This window comes from Grus americana, chromosome 3, assembly GCF_028858705.1.
Source record: "Grus americana isolate bGruAme1 chromosome 3, bGruAme1.mat, whole genome shotgun sequence".
NCBI lineage: Eukaryota > Metazoa > Chordata > Aves > Gruiformes > Gruidae > Grus > Grus americana.
Window position 1 is genome coordinate 61,669,704 of NC_072854.1, and position 16,700 is coordinate 61,686,403.

The following is a 16,700-nucleotide window of genomic DNA, read 5'->3' on the forward strand; positions in this document are numbered from 1 at the left end:
CCCGTCTTTAAAAACAGAACTTACATTGATTTTAGCCCTCTCTTTGGAGGATGGTTTGCTCAGACACGTAATATATAGCAGATTTTGATGGTATAAGAGGTGACACTTTATGCAGATGATGGTTTTGTTGGGATGTGTGGATAAGAATTTCAAAGCCATCCTGAAACAGCTAGAACAGCAGTGCTAAGGCTGAATCACAACACAAGATACTTACATGGGGAATGTAGTGCTCGGGAGAGAAGTTAACCTGAATATGTTCTCAGACCTGCCTGGTTGAGCTACCACCTTTAACATGAAAACAAGGGGGTAGAGGGACTTCTGTGTAAACCAAACTATGGAAGGAAATGGATTCTCAAACCAGAAACCTGAGAGCAGTACTTGTGTACGGGTAGTTACTCTTGGGAGAGATTTAGAAGCTGAAGAATTTGTTCCGTTAGGACCAGGCTGATGGTGAGCACAAAGCTGGACTGTCCACAAGCCTTTCCAAGAAGGAGGCTGGCACTGGGAGAGTGAGGAGTTTTTCCTGAGCCCTGCCTGGCCCAGTGGTATTGGTATCTCAAGGCCCCTGGGTCCTGCGCCAGGTCTGAGGCTTACTGAGCATTTCCAGCCAGCCTAGTTAAGAAGTCGGTAGAAGGTCTAAAGTTCTGTGAAGACCCGTTGTTAAAAGTTGTTCACCTGAGAAAGGCAATGTGAGGAAATGTATCCCTAAAAAGCCTCTTTTCGTTGCTCATGCAGAGGATGAGGTGCACAGTGCTGTTAAGGAGCAAATCTCAGGTGAATCTCTGGTTCTGCATGACTAAGAATGGCCAGTCTGTCACTACTGCTATTGGATAAAGGCGTTATTGAACTTGTTTGAGTTCTTGTAAAAAAAAAAAATCTTCATAAGTGCTTATTTATGGAGGAAGTATATATGCCTAACAAACACCCAGCATTTCTTACCATTTTTTTGACTCTAAGTAATGTAATGTCCATGTACCAGCTTCGGCTTGGAGTCCAGCCGCAGTAGCAAGGATCCAGAGGTCAAGGCACAACAGCCCTCTCACCCATTTGTATGTCCAAGCCCATTTCACAGAAATGGGTCTCAAGTAAGGAGCTGGATCAGAGGTTTTTTACAGTAGGTTTGGGTTGGGTCCAGAGCATCCGACTCAGAGTCCTGTTTGTCAGACCAAACCTACACAAAATGGACGCGACTCATTGTCTATGCATGTTGAAGAAGTAAGGAGGGAAATGAGTTTGCCTTTCAACAATTTAAGTCAAAGGTTTATTGTAACACATTTAGTCAACTGGAAAAAGAGGTGCAATTACATAAGATAATTTCATGGATTTCTGACAGATCCCCAACACCTATGTATGAATCTGTTCCTGCCTAAGGAGGAGAAGCAAGCTCTGCTGATCCTAAAATTTGGACCTCAGAGGATGTATTAGTGTTAAAGAAGCATGCAAGATAAAAAGCAAGACATTTAAAATATACTCTTATTTATTACTGCCTTTAATAAATAAACCTCTCTTTCGGATTATTTTTCCAGGTACCTGCTGGTAACACCTATCATGATATATTGTGACATGTTACTGTGATCTGTTCCTCCAGGATGGGTGCCATTTGGAAGTCAGAGGACGCCCAGGGAGGGTCTGCAAGGGGGTCCCATTCTGCTGCCTGCTGCCAGTTCAAAGCACGGCAGCAGTCCAAAGCAGGAGAGGAAGGGGATCAGTGAGACCTCATCCCGTGACTTGCAACTGGTTCCAGAGGAGTCTTAACTGCGCGCTTGGATGTTTTATTTTCTGTGTCTTTAATATAGGTAACAATGATTTGCAGAGTGTATAAGCATATGTCTAAGTAATGCATGGTGCTCAGACACGCCCGTGCAGCTATTACTTTAATATTGTCTGAGAAAATAAGATGCCCTCTGTTCCAAACAAGTCTATGCTCAGCTCACACCATCCTTCTTAACAAAACAGCACCAATTGTTTCAAGCGAGAAATGACATGCCTACCACCAAAAAAGAGCATAGCGAGCGTGTTTAATCTTCTTTTTATACGGCAGCCACGTTCGCACGCGGAGCGCGAGGCTGCTGCCGCGGAGCGGCCACACGGTGTCAGCGTGACGCCGGGAAGAGCCCGGCCGCGTCCCGGGGAGGCGGCTGGGCCGGCAGCCCTCAGCGGCGGAACCGTGCGCCCGCCGGCACCCGCCGCGCTCTGCGGTACCCGGCCCGGGGGGCGTTTGCTCTTTCAGGAGTTGTCAGTCTCATACCGGTTCAGGTGGGGTATTAAGGGCTAGCTAGCTTAAATATTAGACTAGGTATTGCCGTACTTCCTACATCATCTATTACAGGCGTTATATAACAGAAAAAAGGATGCTCCAAATTCGCCTCATTAAAAAAGCAATGTTTAGCTGAATGCACTCATGAAACAAAACGTCAGACCGACTTTTTCCTCCTCCTTGTTTTGGAGAAGCAGGCAGACAAAATACAGGTGCCAGTGCACAATTCTTTATTTTCTGACTAAAGGACAGGCTGTTTCTGTGCAACCCTACTAGCCCACAAGTAGTCCCGGTGTGGATGTACAGAGCACAAAAAAATTCAAAGACTGGTTTAATGAAGTCTAATAAATAATCTTAGAGACATCTTAGACAGAACTTAACTATTTGGCCTCTCACAATCGGCAGTCACCACACAGCACAAGATTTTATCAGCCAGCATTACGGTTGCTTGTTTGGCTCTGATTCTTATTGACAGGGTCATCGTGTATGTCTGTGTGTGGTTGCTAGCAAATATACATATTGTTTCTAAATTGTTTTGTGATAAGGTCTGTGGAGAATGCCATGCAGGAGCCAAAGAAAACATTACATAAATAGTCTCTAATTTGCTTTTCAACTGTATGAAATTAAGGCACTATGAAAAGTAGAAGAGTCTTGCCGATTTCTGCATGTGGAGTCTATTCATTCTTCATTCAGAAAAGCAGTTTTTATCCAGAGAGTCCTTGCATTCTGAAGGCTGGCTGTACTTCCAAGCTTTGCCATGCTCATTATATACTCACAGAAACCAGAAAAGCCAGAACTAAAAATCCCGGTTGTGTACAGTTTTCCAAAGGGTAAGATGAGCATACTCACATTTGTAGAGTGGAATATTATAAGATGACACATTTATATTGTAATTGCATCCTCATGAGAATAATTACGTAATACAGACAGCTACAATGGCGGTGTGTGCATGTGTGTTTGTAATTGCATCCTCATGAAAATAATTATGTAATACAGACAGCTACAATGGCGGTGTGTGCGTGCGTGTGTGTAAAGTTAGACCTTATAGGATATCCTTACACTAGATGTCTCCTGTGCTGACTAGCTCCAAGAGTCCAGTACTCTGGCTGTTAAATCAAGATGGGTAACATTGCCAGCTCTTCTCTAACAGCATTTTGTTGGGTATCTAATCAAATAGCTGTAAAATAAAATGGCATTTCTACAGTGCTGTTTATTACTGCTATGGAATGTAAGCATGAGCAGCAATGCTGCTGAGCCTATAACATAGTGAGCAAAAACAAATGTTGCCTTCCCTTGCAATGCTGATCCCAGGCGGCTTCTCACAGGCATTAGCAATGCTGGGATCCATTTGGGATCACTGGCTGGGGCATGTTCTGATCGCTGTAGTGCTTTCCAAAGTGGCTACTTATTGGCTATGGAGCTGTGGCTGGAAGGATCAATGGAAGGAAAGAAAGAATACATTTCTATGCCATCTAATAAAAATACTTGGAGTCACATGGAGAAGAAAAATCCTCAGTTGAGCAGATTCCCCCAGATGGGCAACTACAGCTACAATGCTGATAGGAAAAAACCCTTTGAGAGACACTCATGGCAGTTCCCAAGAGAAGATGAGCTGGCCTTCATTAACTCCTACCACGTTAGATTTCAGAAGCTTGATCAACTTATTGACCTTGGACTTTTTGACTTCAGAATAAGCCTAGAATTAGAACAATACATATAAATGGAAAAGGCCAAATGTGACTTTTTACATATTTCCATTGCTCTGCATATTTGCTCTATTGCATACATGGTGTTCTTGAGAATTAAGACAAAACAAATGCTCTTTTCCACTGAGATCAATGAACTCTAACACTGACCTTCCTTAGGGTGGCAGAAATCGGAAATTTGGGGAAGTAAGTTTTTTCTCAGCAAGACCGTGTACTTCTACTCCCTGGCTTTACAGCACGTAATGGTCCTCAGCTATTCTCGTGCTTTTCATCAAATACACATTTCTCTCTTCCTCTTGATTTACAGATAAGAAGGTGCACATTTTACACAGTATTATCTTTCTGTCTTGCTCTTGTTGGCTGTGAAGCTGAACCTCATAGGGATGGTCATCTGTTTAGCCGATCTGTATCCTGTTGCTTTACCAATCCTCGCCTCCTGGCAGGGTCTCCACTTGGGGCTGGAGCTGTGTGGCACCAGAGTGCCGTTACAGACGTCGACTGAGCCATACCTGTTCTTGGATCAGCGAGTGGCTTGGTGCATGTGGTGTAACCAAAGCCTGAGAGCTGGGGCAAAGTAAGTTCCTTCAGAGCATGGTCTTGTGCCAAACCACAAAGTCCAGGACGAGATGATCTCTCATCAGAAGATGTCAAACGTCTTGTTTGGTTAAGAATAAAGACTTTTTTCTTTTTTTTTAATTGCATGATTTAAGAAATATGTAATTAAAAAAGCATAATTAACACCATATCATATCACAGTGTATTGAGATTATAACTAATACCTTCCCAGATGTTACATTGTCTAAAGCTTAAACAGTATTTCAGATCTATTTTGAATCCTTCTCCATCATATTCATTTACCAGATACCACCAGTGTATCACTTCCCCAGTAGGTTGTGCGGTTAGCTGTTTACAGCATACTTTCTTGTGCAATTTGTGCTCCCGCAAGTGCTTATTGCCCAGCAAATGCCACAGGAGCCAGCCTGTGTCCTCTCGGGAGCCCTCCCAGGCACACAGCCCCGTGCAGTTCCCCTAATGTCCTACAGCCTCAGGACTTTGGGCCGCAGGTGGTCTAAACCAGTGTGACTGCAGTCATGTCAATTAGCTAGGCTGACCTAAGTCCTGAAAACTGGCTGAAAAGCTTAGTTCTTAGCATTTAGCTCAGGAGCAGGAAAACATATTTCATAGCTGCTGAAAGCTGTTAAATACCTGCTTTTAATAGGACTAATTTAAAACAACAAACATTTCTTTGGCTTGTGCGTTTCTTTCAGTGGCCCAATTAACGGGCCCGAGTAATGAATGGAGGCACCACTGGATTGTGTTTACACTGCAGTACCGTGTTAGCAACCTTTTGGTCCTGCTCAGGAGGCTGTAAAATGCTTTGTTCCTCACAGCATAAACACTATTATACTACTATTAGGGTTGGATTTACTTACTATTAAGCAAATGTAAATACTCCTGCATTTGGCACTGCCCCAATAACGGACGGGAGCTGAGGAATGCTGCCACAATACACGGTCAGAGGTTTCGGGAGGGGGACACTTTTCAGAATCGCCCCATATTCGCTGTCTCTGGGGTGTGGGCTCAGATGGGCACAGAGGAGAGCCGAAAAGGCCAGGGTAGCAGCAATGACTGCAAGCAGTTGTTCTCCCATGCAGGAGCAACGCTGGGTCGTGCAGTGGAGATGGGACCTTAGTCACGCTTCTAAACTCTGTTCAAACACTAAATGTGTTGAAGGCTTTACTACAGTTTGAAAAAAGGTTCCTTGAAGAAATTCCTGGTATTTCCTGGTTCCAGGCAGGCTGAAAAACACTGTGAGAATGTGGTGGCTTTTGGTATGTCCATTTATGGGCATGAATCAAAGGAACTGCAGGGAGGAAAAAAAGTGGAAAATGAGAGGAAAAATAAGTTAACTGAGCTACTTCCTCTCTCGGATTCTTCTTGGGTTTTGGGCAAAACCTTACACTGGTATTTCATCCCAACTTCTCCTTGCTAACTACTTCCATATGTAGGCATAGTATAACATCAGTTAAAGCCACATTTAAGCACTGTTTTTAAAGAACTTAGGTTTTTGGTGGTAGGATGCAAAGTCAGAATGGTTGAGTTATTATATGTTTAGGTAAGAATATTACTGTGCCTTCTTACATTTGATGTCCTTTTCAGCATGATGGTATGAGTGCTTTCTTCAAGTGCGATGTGCGAAAAACCTTTGCTACATGAGAAAAATACAAATGATCTAGTCAGAGTATGCTATTTCTAGTGGTGCCCAAAAGTCAGTTTTCTCAGCTGAGTCCCCGTCTTTGTGAGACAAACAACTGGATACTGTTCAAAGACTTATTTGTTCCTGTGTGGTTACAGATCATTAAAAGTGGCTCATTCTTGAAGAGTTTCTTAACTAGTGTCTTTTGGATGTTTCTTAGCTCTGAGGAATCTGACAAATTTCCATCTGGAGAGTAGAGCTTATTTCATATGAAAGGGCTATAATCCGTGTCTGTTGTTCACATCTGTATTGTGTTAGAAAGTTAAGCTGCAAATCCATGCAAAAGTGTTATGGTACAAAAATCTGAAATAGGATGGATTAGAGTTAGTTCACAAATTATTTGATACTCTGGTCTCCAGCCACCTTAAATTCCTGTTTAATGATTAATTGAGTATCATTTATTAAAGTGAGTATTGGCTTTACAGTAGTCCTTTACGAAGTGTATTATTAGTATTGCTGGAGATCCATTTTAAGGAGCTGGTCATTTGAATGAATATACTGTCATATATGAATAAAATATTTTAACAGTACAGTAGCAAACCTGCACGATAGGATTTTCTGAAGACGCAAACATCCGTAAGCAAACTTCCAAGCCAAGGTGTTTTGGAAGGAATGTGAACCAATGTTCTCTCCCACATAAGTGACTTTGGACTTTTGGGCTCAAGTTTTTGTTCTTGCATCTATGCATCTTAGGCACAAGGAATGAAATCAGGAAACACCTTTACAGTGGAAAGGCCCATATTTTAACTATCCTTTAAGATGCCAGAAATTCCACACGAGGCCTTTTCCCAGGCTACCTTTGAAAGAAAAATCTTACAAACAGTATGATGCCTACCTACACCTCTAGAGACCTTACACCAAAGTATTTAAATTTCTGTTCCTTCAGAGATAAAACCTTCAGAGGTCTAACACCTGTGAAATGGTGTACAATGCATCCTTCTGTCAGAAGACTACATGTGTTCCTGGGAGAAAAAAAAGGAGTGCAAATCATTATAATGCAGCGATTGCTAAGATTTATGATCCCTGAAATGCTCAGGTGAGAGCAACAACTTGCTAAACAGATTTGCATATGCAGCATGCTTCCTTATTTTAATTCACAGTGGCAATGGCAAACCACCATTAAAATATTCTGACAGGAGGCCTCTTCCATCCTTCTCCGCTGACCTGTGAAGCAGTGTGATAAGCTGTTGGATGGGAGGCAAAGCAGCTGCATCGTTGCATTACCAGTCAGAGGACAGGTTGTGGTCCCCAGCTGTTTTGGGGGACCCCCTTTGTGGGTGTCTAATTACAGATGGCCCTCCCTGAACTAGAGTGCTGCTGCAGTTCTCTGGCCCTGCAGCACTGAACGCCAGGCACAGCTGGCAGGCATCACCACAGCGCTGTGCAGCTGAGGTGTCTGGATACAGCCCGCTCCGCGGGGGACTGCCAGCAGAACCTGAATGAATCTCATGAGCTGGTCATGAGATACTATAAGGAACGGCCATTCATTATAATGACTGATATCCATGTTGATGATTGTAAAAGAACGTAGAGGAGAGTTATTAATCAATGGGCTTGAGCAGCGTTATAAACACCCCATCTCTTAAAGGCATTAATCCCAACCTGCCAGGTGTATCATGCTTCCTTCTGTTCTGATCCCGAGAGCTTCTACAGTGATGGCTATGAATGAAGTCCATGTACGTTCTGTCCTTGCTGGAACTAGAAATGACAGTTCTCTTGTTATTTGGGGGTGGAGCCGCACCAGCAGTTGGACAACCAGCCCTTGTTGTCGTATGAGCGTTTGAAGTGTTTCCAGGGTGAACTGAACGGCTGTATCATATTCGTAACCTGAAAAAAAAAAAAAAATAGAGGAAAAATGCTGGAGAGTCTCAGGGAGCGTAAGAGCCAGAGGCTACCCAGAACTATTTCATATGGGACACAGAAAGCCACTTCCTCATGCCAGGAGAATTCCTAGTATTTTTTAGAGGAAGGGGAAATGCTTCTATGGCCTTGTGCAAAGCCTGGTGAGGCTGCTGGCAAGGCTCCCATTGACTTCCCATTAGGTTAGGGCTCTGATGTCCATCGTTAGCCAAAGCTGGCGTTACGCTGATTTGCCACTAATGCTAGCTGAAATCAATGGGATTGGAAGGTGCTCAGGAAGGATGGACATTTTTGTAAGCTAATACTTTTTCACCACCAGGAAATTCCAGATTGAACTCGCTGGCCTGAAAAGGATTCTTGTTGAAGAGTACGTGTTTTTTCTGAAAACGAGAACTAATGCTTCTAGTGCAAAGGTTAATTTTAAATTCAGAGAATCCTCTCATCTTAATAAAAAGGGACAAAAAAAGCCTGTTATTATTAACGTAGGACCTAGCACAGGACTGAAGCTTTCGTTTTAGCTTTAAGGGATGAGGGAAGTGACTCACAACTGTCTTATACTGGTTTTTCCTTATCTGAGAAGAACATTTGGAGCATTATCAAAATGCGCAACTCTTACGCTTCTCATCTGTGGGCCTGTAAGAGTTTGAATCAATGGATACTTTAGACAGAATCGTCATGTAAAATGATTTGCCCCCAGTCTTTAAGTAGAAAGATAACCCAGGTATTGGTCATCCGAGTTCAGTGCTCTGCCTACCATGCCACACTAAGGTCTTAATTCAAGTAAAACCACATCTATGTGAGCCCTACTCTGCATGAAGGTTAAATCAGAAGATCTTAAGAGGCCCCTTCCAACCTGTATTATTCTGTGATTTTTTTATGATACAACTCATTAGGTATACACGGAGGATTTCACCAAATTTTGGACTTCTGGACTTGACTTTGGAGTCAGGAGCCACTATAATGCAGATATACTTCAAAAACTATTTTCCTTGCCTTAGCTGAAAACAAATCTTAACCAGTGGAACATTTCAATGAAAGTATGTTGCATAGAATATTTTAGCAGGAGTTGAATACTACAGTGACCAGCTGGCTCATTTTAAAGCCACCACATGTGATGCCATGAGGAACCTGCTGTACTAATGCAATACCGGGTTTGGCAAAGCAAGCCTGGCCCTGCCCTCCATTCTACGACCAGGAGAGTAACAAACTACAGTTGGTTCACTAGTAAAAGAGTAAGTAACCACTTATTCCTAAGTGTATGTGCTTCTGGACAAAAAAACCCCACACCACACATTGCTTGATAAAGCCAAGCCCTTTTAAGAAGATGTAAATTAACAGTGAAGACTAAAGGTAAATGAAATACCAAGCCATTTATATAAAAAATATAAATACTTTATTTCCAACTAAAAAGGTGCAAACATGTAACTTTTGGTCACACTTCTCAACAAATAAACTTTCCAAAAAGAGCCATAGTCAAAGAAAGAAACAAATGCTCGAGTGGAAAGACTGATGAGATACAGAAGAGCCATTTTTCTTAAAGCCACTTGTCCAACAAAGTGGAAGTAGAGTGTATTTTGCCAGATGAGTGCTTTGTAAGGATACAGGCACCCCACCTCTAATACTGTCCATCTTGACCTCAACTCACCGTTTGGCCCTATCTGCACAATTTCCACTAGAGTATCTATTTCATGCTTTGAATGCATTGTCAGACAAGCTTTAAAACCTACCTATCTTGTTCCAAAAAAGAAGGCTATCATTGAATTTTCAAAGCATTAAACAAAGGCACAAAACTTTAAATTAATTTAGATAACTGTACAAATATATATACACAGTATTTACAATATTAATAAGAAGTAGCTTGTTACAGGTAAATTAACTGCCACAAGCTGTCCAGTCTAATAGACATGATTCTGATTCTTGTTGACCAAGCCGTATGAATCAGAGTGTCAGAGCTGAAACATTACTGTCCTGACTAACAGAACACCTTCTGCTTAGCACTTTGCTGGGCGAGGGTTTGCATTCCAGCTGTTGCTGTCATTGAACCAGCGCCAGCAAACATGCTAATGGTCTCCTTCTCAATTGCACTACTAGATGAAGCACGCTGTACCACATTAAGGGAACATTTGCTTGACTCTGCTTTTCCTGCCTATTTCCCTTAACCCCTTCACAACACCTCGCAAACAGCGTGTTCTGAAGCTGTGTCTCGCTGTGGTCCCACTGTCCGTTTAACCTTCTTCTTCAAACCACCGTTTGGGGTCAGTAGAAAAAATTGTCTTAAGTCACATGGAGCAGTTTGTTGAAATTAAAAAAAAAAACTGTTTTAAATACCTTGTGCTATTGAATCATGTTTACAAAATGAGATGCAAATCAGTTCAAGTTGAGAATCTAGTTAGCGTCTCCTTCTGGCTTTATGCCATGTCTCCATACATCTTTCTGTAGTACAGAGACTCAAAGATGTCATTGTCTCCAGGGCAGTTGTAGTGGCACGCGCAGGTCTTGATGAACATCATTTTCCTTTTCATGATCTCCCCATCAGGGCACTTGAACTCCACGGGGAGGGTGGCTGTTCTGTGGGGTGTGCAGCAGCGCCCGTCAGTGCAGACACCACAGAACTTAGCTCTGTAGGTCTTCACGCTGGTGCAGCCGGACAGCTCAAACTTGATGGGCTTGGAGATTTTGGGGGTGCGAATGCACTTTTTCCCTTTCTGTTAGGATGTAAGTGAATACAAAATGTTTAGAAGGTAGGCTTTCACACAGTACTAAGTTTGCAAGCTAAGGGCAAGCAGACATGCTAATCCTCATATTTTCATTACGCAAGAGTGTCTTGCATAGTGTCACAATACAGGGTGAGAAAAAATTAAGGACATTTAATTGCAAACTATTCACTTCTGGGGCAAAACTCAAATTTCAAGGTAAACCACTTGAAACTGACTATCTGTCAGAACTGCACATTTTTTTGGTATGACACTGGGTTTTTGCTATTGGATGGAAGCATCCTAGTAGATCATATATAAAGGTGAGACTCTTTACCTTGATGTTCTCCTCCAGGTCTGCTTCGCAAGGTCTGACCATGCACAGTCTACTCTGTTTCTCCAGTCTGCAGAAGGCATTATCATTGGTGACCCTTGTTGAGATGCCCATGCCGCAGGTCTTGGAGCAAGCACTCCATTCAGTGGTCTGCACCAGGCAGTTGGCACGCATCATCGTTGGGTCTGGACCATAAGTATCTTCGAGTCTGTAAGCTGCAGGGGACAGACAACCAGGATGAGACCATCTCATGCCCTGCGAGAAGCTCTCTTCCCTTTCCTTAGAAATCCAGGCAGACACACTTATCTGTGGGGTGCCCCGCTAACTGCTGCACTCCAGCTGCCAGAGTGCCCTACTTCAACCCATCCCACTGCCTTCAACCACCGTGCAGGGTGCCCCTTCTCCCTAGGCTGCCATTTGCGGAGGAACCCCCACTCACCAGCAAGAGCGGGTCCCATGGCGGTCTGATCTTTGGCCTCATCGCAGACCCACTCCTCGCAGCACTTTCCGGGGAGCTTCACCCGACGCGGGTAGGGGCAGTCAGGGCTGGGCAGGCGGACGTCCATGCTGCAGAGGGGCACGCAGCCCACCGCCCCGTCCAGGCAGGTGCACTGGTACTTGCAGCTGCTCTGGAAAGACTCGCCGCTGCGGTACACCATGCCGCCGAAGACGCACGGGGCGCCGTCCCGAGCTGCGAAGGGCAGGAGGTGGAGGGTGAGGCGGGCGGGCGGGAGGTGCAGCGAGGCCGGGCCACAGCCTCGGCTTCCCCCTTCTTTCCCCAGCGCGGCGGGGCCCCGTCCCTGCTCCCCCGGCCGGCGGCCGTCCCGGGGACTCACCGGTGCAGACGCCGATCCTACGGTTGGCGGGGGAGCCGAAGTCGCAGAAGAGCCCCTTGTGGTGGTCGCAGGGGTCACGCTCGGTGCAGAGCTCGCCCAGCTGCTTGGCGCATACACGGCAGCAGCCGCAGCCGTCGGGCACCAGGGAGACGCCGGCGGGGCAGGTGGGGCCGGGCCCCGGGGCGCACTGGCATTGCCCGCTGCACTCCTGGCCCTGCGCCTCCTGCGAGCGGCGGGGGGGAGAGAGAGAGAAGGACGTCAGGGCCGCCGCCGGGACCGCGCCGGCCGGGGCAGGGGTGGCGGCGCCGCGGGCGGAGGCACTTACCGGGCTGAGGAGGGCGAGGAGAAGGGCTACGGCGAAGCTGGCGGGGGCCATACCGCGGCGGTCGTCGGCTTGTGGGCTGCGCGGCGTCGGGCAGGCAGCGGCGTGGGGCTGCCCGGCGGAGGGGCGGTGAGGTGAGGTGAGCCGAGGTGAGGAGAGTTTCCCGCCGGGCGATTCTCTTCAGCGGCGCTGCGCGGACGGGCCTATCGCGGTGGGCGCTAGATCGGCGGGCGGGTGGCTGCTGTGTGCTGCGCTGCTCCGCTCTCCTCCGCTGTGCTTCTTCCCAGACCGGCGGGAGAGTGGCTGTGTGACTGCGGAGTGCCGAGGCAGCCGCCCCTTTATACGCGGCGGCGGCGCGGCCTCGCCAATGGGCTGAATGGGGCCGCGGACAAACAGCGACATTCCGCGCATTCCTGCGCGCCGCGCCGCGCCGCCCGCCCCGCCCCGCGCCGCCACCGCCGCCCCGGAGCGGCCCTGACCCCTGACTCTCGCATTCCTCCGTCTGCGCCCCCCCGAACGCACACCCCCCCGGCTTTTTATTTTTCACCCTGATGTTTTTTAAATGTGAGTCAGCGGCTCTCGGCCGCCCCCCCCCCCCGCCCCGATCCCCTCTCCCCACCCCGGCAGCGCGTTATTTCGAGGCGGGCAGCGGGTCCGGCGGGAAGGGGCGAGGGGGGCGGCGGGGCGGTTGCCAGGGGCGGCCGGGGGAATCCGTTATTTCCCGTCCTCTGTTCTCCCCGCTCGCCCCTCGTCCCTCCCCCGGGCAGAGGGGACGGGGGGCGGGTGGTTTCGGGGATGGCCCGAGTCCGCCGAGCTCCCCGGGGGCGGCCGGCGGGGCCCTCACCTCGGGGTGCCCGGTGGGGAACGGTCCTGGCGCTTTGGTACCACCAAAAAAAGGTATAATTACGCTACCGGGTATAAATTGACTCTGTGTACCACTGAATCATACTGAATATTTGTAATGTGTTCCTTCCCTAATAGATGCTCTCTATGAATAGAGAGAGTGCCTATTTACTCTGAAATATTTGGCACAGCGGACAGAGTCTGAAGCGTGGAAGAAGTGGCTATTATTTTCCCACTGCCTGTGTGCAGCTGTCATTTCTGAGCAACACGTTCCTCGCACATCCCTGCCTCCCAACCTTGCTGTTGGTCCATCCCAGGATTACAACAAGAAGAGACTGGCATGCCACCGCACTCAGCCAAAACCTCAACGTTGTGGTTTGTATTTGACTGAACCCAAGACCTAGGCATTGTAGCTTGTATTAAATCATTGCAGATAACTGTTATGGTTTTCTTTTTCTTTCTTTTTTTTTTTTAACCAGGAGGATAGTTCTTCCCCCACCTCTCCATGTATCATTTGAATATTCAGTGATGTCATGTTGTTTGACCTCTGCGTTAACGCAAGGAATGCCAGCGTTTTGGCTTTTGACCTGTAGAAGTACGTTAGTGTTTAATGAGAGAGACCAGCTTAATGCATCTTATAAGGCAAACTGAAATCTGATGGATATTTTAAAAGAAACCATCTTTTGCACATAGGCTTTCTTCCTCTGCCATACCCCTCCTTCTTTCCATCCCTCCAAATGTAGGCATACTGCCACACTATGATACAGCAATACGTATGCACAGGATTCTTGAGGGAAAAAGATTCGTTTTCATGTAAAGCCCCAGTAGGATATATTGTACTTTAAAACTGTTATTTATATTCTGCCAGCACTGTACTTTGGCTGGTAAAGTTGTTTGGATGTCGTTTCTTCTACTTGAAATTCTCCATTAAAAGAAATGAGATAGGCTCTGAAAGAAAAAAAAAATCCCAGAGGAACAGTTAATGGTAAATAATATATGTTCCCAAACCCATAAGGCCTCCTGAAATCTGTATTTACTTGAAGGACTCCAATGGCCTCAGTGCTGGGTAAATAATATGTGTACCAAACTATGTATGACATGCATACCAAAATGCAAATGTAACCAGGTAAACAGAATGCCTTTTTTAAATGCCTAAATATGGTAGGAGAACATCAGAGAGAGAGAGGCTCTAGATGTGTTTTATAACTTTCCATGTAAGGTTTTTTCATATAAACAATTTTATTAAACAAAACCTAAGAATCTCACTGACAGAAAAAGTATGTTTAAAAGTAACAAACCACGAGAAAGCCAGGAAATCCAAAATTAAAGGATAAATCTGTCCTAAGTCCTCACACTGCGAGCCAAGTACAGCAAGCCCCATCTACTTGCTGCCCTGAGAAAAACAAAAACTGAAAAAGGCATTTGGACTTCAGAACTAATTCTGGTTTTGCACCACTGTGAATCGGGCATTAGTCCACTGAATTATCAGTTGTATGAACCCATGAAAGTGCGTAAGAATCAGAGTCCATCAGGTTTGCCTTTTTGTCATTTTGGTTTCTGTGCTGTTGGATGTGACTCTTGGGATACCTTGTTTGTGCGCGCATATGTATGCACAGGGGCAAAGGGAACCTGGAAGCAAAGGTAGTACTTTCGGAGTCCAATCAGTCTTCAGCTTATCCTTTCTGATGACAACATGTCATGGGTTGGAGTAGTACCTCTTGGCATTGATGCATAAAATGGTTAAAATGCACTAATTTTGACTTCCATGCAGGTGTTTATACAGCACATGCTTTTAAGATAGTATATTTTTTCTGTTGAAACTAGGAATTCACTACACTGGCCTTGCAGACTTGTTTACACAGCTATATACAGTATGCGTGTGTCTACATCAGCTTCAGTTGGTATAGTTCCTTTGGTGAAGTCTTGTAAAATGTACAGGTGTGGATATGCTACATTCCTCTCTTGTGTTTTTCCTTCTTTTTTTTTTCCCTCCTTCCCCCCCAGAATTCACTTGATCAGGTATCAGACATACTGAAAACCTGGCAAGACTACAGGAAAGTGGCTAGACTTGGAGTGTTTGTGTACTTAAAGAAAGAATCTTGCACATTTTCAACTTTCAGTCACAGATATTTTTTTATAAGAGCAATTGGAGGTCTGAGCCAGCCCTCAAAGCGGAAATCAAAAGCTCCCAGAGAAACATACCCGAGGAATGTGAATCTGATCCAAGAACCATACGCAATGCACATACAGTACTGTCAGTCTTATAGGAAGTCTAGCCATATATGGACATCTGGACCCTGAGCTGTTTATCATCATGATAGGCTTGTAGCTGGCTTCAGACATTTCTGGCTTGCCTCAGGTTTAGTATGCCAATTAGTTCCCTTCCCAAAATGCTCACCAGGATATTTCTTAAAAACTGTAATAAATACATCTCAAAATCCTGAGAGGTCTAGTTAAAGTTATGTTAGTAGGCTTTTGCTTAAAATGCAGATTCCAAGCAAGACTTACTCTGCTAGCTCAGAAATAGACACAGAATAAAAATAAAGAGATTTATTCCATCATGAATGTGGTTGCCTGGTATTTGTCTTTCTTCGAAGTCATCTGGTAACTTATTCTATGTATCTGTAGGCATAGAAAGTGCTCTGAAGTAGACTACTTGCTGGACTTTTACTCATCCTTTTCTGGAGGGACGCGTGAGTGCGTGGATCAACAAAGGTGAAGCGAAATAGAAAACTTCATTTCCCAGGAGCTTTCAAGCAAGTTATCCGCCTTGTGCCATTTGTATTGCTTTGTTAGAGTGAGGCACATGGTGCAAGCCTTCCACTTTGGAGCCGTGACAGTTTGCGTCAGCTAATCTTACCAATGAGAGGCATTAGCTCTTCTCCAAAGTGAACCAGAATAAGAAGGCGGGGCGGCGCAGTGGATGGCATAGGGCCTATGGAAATGTTCGCTGCTGAACTGGTGGACCTAGTCCAAGTTCCTCGCGATACTGGGTCAGATTCTTTGCTAGCGTCAGTTGGGCAGATTTGCTGAATGCACTGTTGGCCATCAAAATACTTGGATTTGAGAAGTCCAAGTCCATTGAGCTGAAGCTACTCAGCAGTATGAGCAAAGCAAAACCTCAGATGTGATTCCCATTAGCAGATCTGAGTTCTGTTGTTTTCAGTAATTGTCATTATTTAAACTTATGTTCTTTATGGTCTAACATGGAATATTTTGTTAACTCTAGAGTCACTGAGAATGCTGCTTTAAGCTCTTGGCTTCATTCTTAAAAAGTAGCTAGAGTTTTTTAATGAATGTGTGTGGTCTTAAAGCAGCAAAGTGATTACTGGAAGTAGAACAAATGAGCATCCAAAGCACATGTAAAAGTAGTGGTATGAAAGAGAGATTATAAATAGCATGAGTACCTACCAAGCCTCAGGTTCAGTATATCTGATTTTATTCTGAAAAATTTGCCATAGATCTTGCCAGCACTGTAGGGAGCAGCATTCACTGCATCTGTGCAGATGTTGGCTGGTTTTTGTGGGGAAGCACAGAGCTCTTCCACAGCTTGCAAAGGTGAGTAACGAGGGAAGAGTCTTTCAGTTGTTTA

The 16,700-nt window shown here is 45.3% G+C and overlaps 1 protein-coding gene and 1 long non-coding RNA gene across 6 annotated transcripts in view; one reads left to right on the forward strand and one right to left on the reverse strand.

The window, feature by feature from the left end:
• Positions 1-9,450: 9,450 nt before the first annotated feature.
• Positions 9,451-12,438, reverse strand: CCN2 (cellular communication network factor 2). The gene is made up of 5 exons (XM_054820895.1): positions 12,269-12,438; positions 11,944-12,166; positions 11,547-11,798; positions 11,111-11,322; positions 9,451-10,785 (listed from the first exon to the last, which is right to left on the reverse strand). Exons 1-5 carry the CDS (start codon positions 12,317-12,319, stop codon positions 10,489-10,491), a joined length of 1,035 nt encoding a protein of 344 aa, XP_054676870.1. The 5' UTR covers positions 12,320-12,438; the 3' UTR covers positions 9,451-10,488.
• Positions 12,439-12,709: 271 nt separating this feature from the next.
• LOC129204631 (uncharacterized) overlaps positions 12,710-16,700 on the forward strand; it is a 36,963-nt gene continuing 32,972 nt past the window's right edge. For 4 of the 5 annotated variants that reach the window (XR_008576451.1, XR_008576449.1, XR_008576452.1 and 1 more), the window contains exons 1-2: positions 13,007-13,162; positions 13,247-13,483. This is a non-coding gene — a long non-coding RNA (uncharacterized LOC129204631). Of the gene's footprint in view, positions 12,830-13,006; positions 13,163-13,246; positions 13,484-16,700 lie in introns of those variants that run through there. The other variant, XR_008576450.1, reaches the window with a different exon arrangement.

Excerpts from the sequence above, each read along its gene's own strand:
- CCN2 (XM_054820895.1), bottom strand. The coding sequence starts at position 12,319 with ATGGCCCCCGCCAGCTTCGCCGTAGCCCTTCTCCTCGCCCTCCTCAGC. Across the intron at positions 12,167-12,268 it reads TCCTCGCCCTCCTCAGCCCG|GAGGCGCAGGGCCAGGAGTG; the intron begins GTAAGTGCCTCC and ends CGCCGCTCGCAG. Across the intron at positions 11,323-11,546 it reads CATGGGACCCGCTCTTGCTG|CTTACAGACTCGAAGATACT; the intron begins GTGAGTGGGGGT and ends TGTCCCCTGCAG.